At 37.7% G+C, this 2,666-nt stretch overlaps 1 protein-coding gene across 1 annotated transcript; it reads right to left on the reverse strand.

Annotated features, from left to right (window-relative positions):
• Positions 1-1,677: 1,677 nt before the first annotated feature.
• LOC123568071 (protein CEBPZOS) lies at positions 1,678-2,298 on the reverse strand. The gene has a single exon (XM_045368438.3). It carries the CDS (start codon positions 2,276-2,278, stop codon positions 2,036-2,038), a length of 243 nt encoding a protein of 80 aa, XP_045224373.1. The 5' UTR covers positions 2,279-2,298; the 3' UTR covers positions 1,678-2,035.
• Between the last annotated feature and the right edge of the window lie 368 nt (positions 2,299-2,666).

Genomic DNA, 2,666 nt, shown 5'->3' on the forward strand with positions numbered 1-2,666 from the left:
AGTGAGTTTCTTAGGGATTTTGTGCACTGGATAATATACCCTGGGACCACCTTCTGCCCTCCAAGAGTTGGGTATATACCATGGAAATCCCCTTCGTCCATGGATTCTCAGAATGTAGAGACACAGAAACCACCTCAAAGAGTCACTTGACCTCTCAGCAGGGTGGCTATCCCTTCCACCTTGCACTCATGCCAATGCCCAAGACTTCCAACATACCATTCCAAAGGTAATAGTGGACTCTGGTGCTTCAGATGGTTTTGTGGAACTGAGAGCTGGTCTGACACATCCAACTTGTTACCTGGTCTTAACCTACACAGGATACTAGTTAGAGCACCTTGTAAACACTAAGACCTCCTCACCAAGCTACACATTGGGCATATATCAAAAGGCTGGTACAGTGTGAACAAAATGCTAGTATGGCTCCCCATCTGGAAACTCATAACCCAACTCTCCTCTGGGAAAATAATTTTTACCCCCTACACTGACTGTACCCCAATTACCACTTCTGTGCTTTTGATATCACATAATTACAACCATTAACAAGTAATTCTATACATGGTAGCAGAAGGATGGAATTTTATGACTCAGAAATGCTTATATGATTGACTTGGGGCTCAGGGCCGAGGTTCCTGCCATATATTTTTAATTTCTTTGGGAAATAGGAAGGCTGTTTAGAAGGTTCTTCCCTCTTTCCACCTCCTTGCTGTTTATGTATGACATATTCATCAAGACTTAAGATGAGTGGCTTCTCCTCTATGAATTATTTCCCAATATTCCATACCAAGGGTAAGGTAGATACCGCCACTTCTTCACTCTATGAATACTTCTATAAAAGCACTTAGTTACACTATGTTAAAATTGTCAGCAAACTTTCAAAATTGTCTTCCTTCTGTGTTTAGAAAGAATGGGTCTTTTGTCTCTCATTCCATAGATCTTAACCTAGTGCCTTGATATTATAAAGTTTCGATATATGTTGTTGCATGACTGAACATATGGTCGAATAAATGAATGAATGTGCAACACTTTCGTCTTCCAATCCAAATGTTAGAGATTCAAAATGCTGTGTAAATTTGAAAGAAGCTCTTGTTTACATATAAAAGGATGTGATCATGCTGAAGACTCTGCTATGCACAGTATTTTGCTTGAAGACTGTATGAAGCAAAGTTGGATATTTAAAAAAGAAAGTGACCCTGGATGAGTCTCAGATACATGTTAGTAATACAGAACATATGGCATTAAGACTATGTATGTTATTGGAACAAACCAAGAGAGGTAATTTAATGGTCTGCGGAGTTGTACATTATCTTCCCCTAGTATGGTCCCCTTTATGGTGTCATTTCATTACTTTTACCTGTTCACTTTTTAATCAATTAGCATAGAGCTCCAGAGCTCTATGGAGTCAATAAAAAGCTATCAAACTAATTCTGGAGTCTGACTCTATCCAAGACGAACCCTCTTTAACTGTGCTATGAAGACACAAAGCAACTGGCTTTGAAAATGAGGATTTGAGGGTGAGAAGGAAAGGCCACTGTTACTACTTCAAAGATTACACAAAGAAACACAAATATAAAGATTATACAAAGAAATATCTCCCTATAAAGTTAGTAGCAGTTTTTTTTTTCTTTTTTTTTTTTGGGAAGTGATCCATTTTTATATAGCATGAGTTTGCTAAGTAACTTTACATGTTTATAGACATTTTAATTATTTCTGATATTGATTGTTACTGGTTTTTATTTCACCAGTAAAACTGCTTGGGGAAAGAAGATCTTTAGAGCATTTGTTTCTTTTCCTTCCTTAGTCATTTCTTTATGAAACATTAATCTTTGACAATAAATATGAGAAGAAAAGCAACAAACAAGCAGTGGGTTTGTATAGTGGGTGGGAAACGGCAGGCCAAGGCAGGCTAGAAGTTCCTGTGACTCAGCAGCATGTTCTGTGGGACCGCCAGGAGTCTACAGTGTGGTAGTACACTCATCTTTTCTTCTCCCAAAGGTCTCAAACAGCTTAGATGGGAGGCTGAACATGATGACTGGATCTAATTTTTGCTGTTCAACCATGTTTTTTGATCCAGCTCTCTGATTCCATACATTCCAGACTTCTCAGTGGATTTGTAATAAACTTCCAAGATGAAGGGATATTTCTTGCTCATTGTTTGCCTGAAATCTTGGCTTGTGTGCATCTTGCTAAACAAAAAATATGCTCCAAAAAGGCCTACAAGTTCGGCTACCAAAATTCCTTTAAAGATCTTCTTTGCTAGTGGTTCCAAAGTACGGGCCATCCTGAGGTGCGTTCAAGGAGCAGTAGCAGTTTTATTATAAATTGTTTCGGGGGACATAAGGGCATAATGCTTGAAATAACACCTAGTAGAAATTCTTTTTATTTTGAACTATTCACCATAGTGTTGATATACATGGGTAAACAATTCCTATTTTGAGCTGTCCTCAGAAGTTTAATTTTAATCTAGTTGTTTAAAACTTTAAGCCAATCCTATTTAAAATGCCAATATAGCCATAGGATAAATCCCTCCTGATAATCTATGTCTATTTTCTTTCTCCACTCACTAGAATGTCTGCCTATGATATTTTGTTCAGTACCCAAAACAGTGCCTAGAAAGAGTAGTTTCACACCAGTCATGGAGTGAATAGTATTTTTATTATAACACACAT

This window comes from Macaca fascicularis, chromosome 12 (genome assembly GCF_037993035.2).
Source record: "Macaca fascicularis isolate 582-1 chromosome 12, T2T-MFA8v1.1".
NCBI classification, from domain to species: domain Eukaryota; kingdom Metazoa; phylum Chordata; class Mammalia; order Primates; family Cercopithecidae; genus Macaca; species Macaca fascicularis.

What these genes read in the sequence shown, in the direction of transcription:
- LOC123568071 (XM_045368438.3), bottom strand. Translation starts at nt 2,278, where the DNA reads ATGGCCCGTACTTTGGAACCACTAGCAAAGAAGATCTTTAAAGGAATT.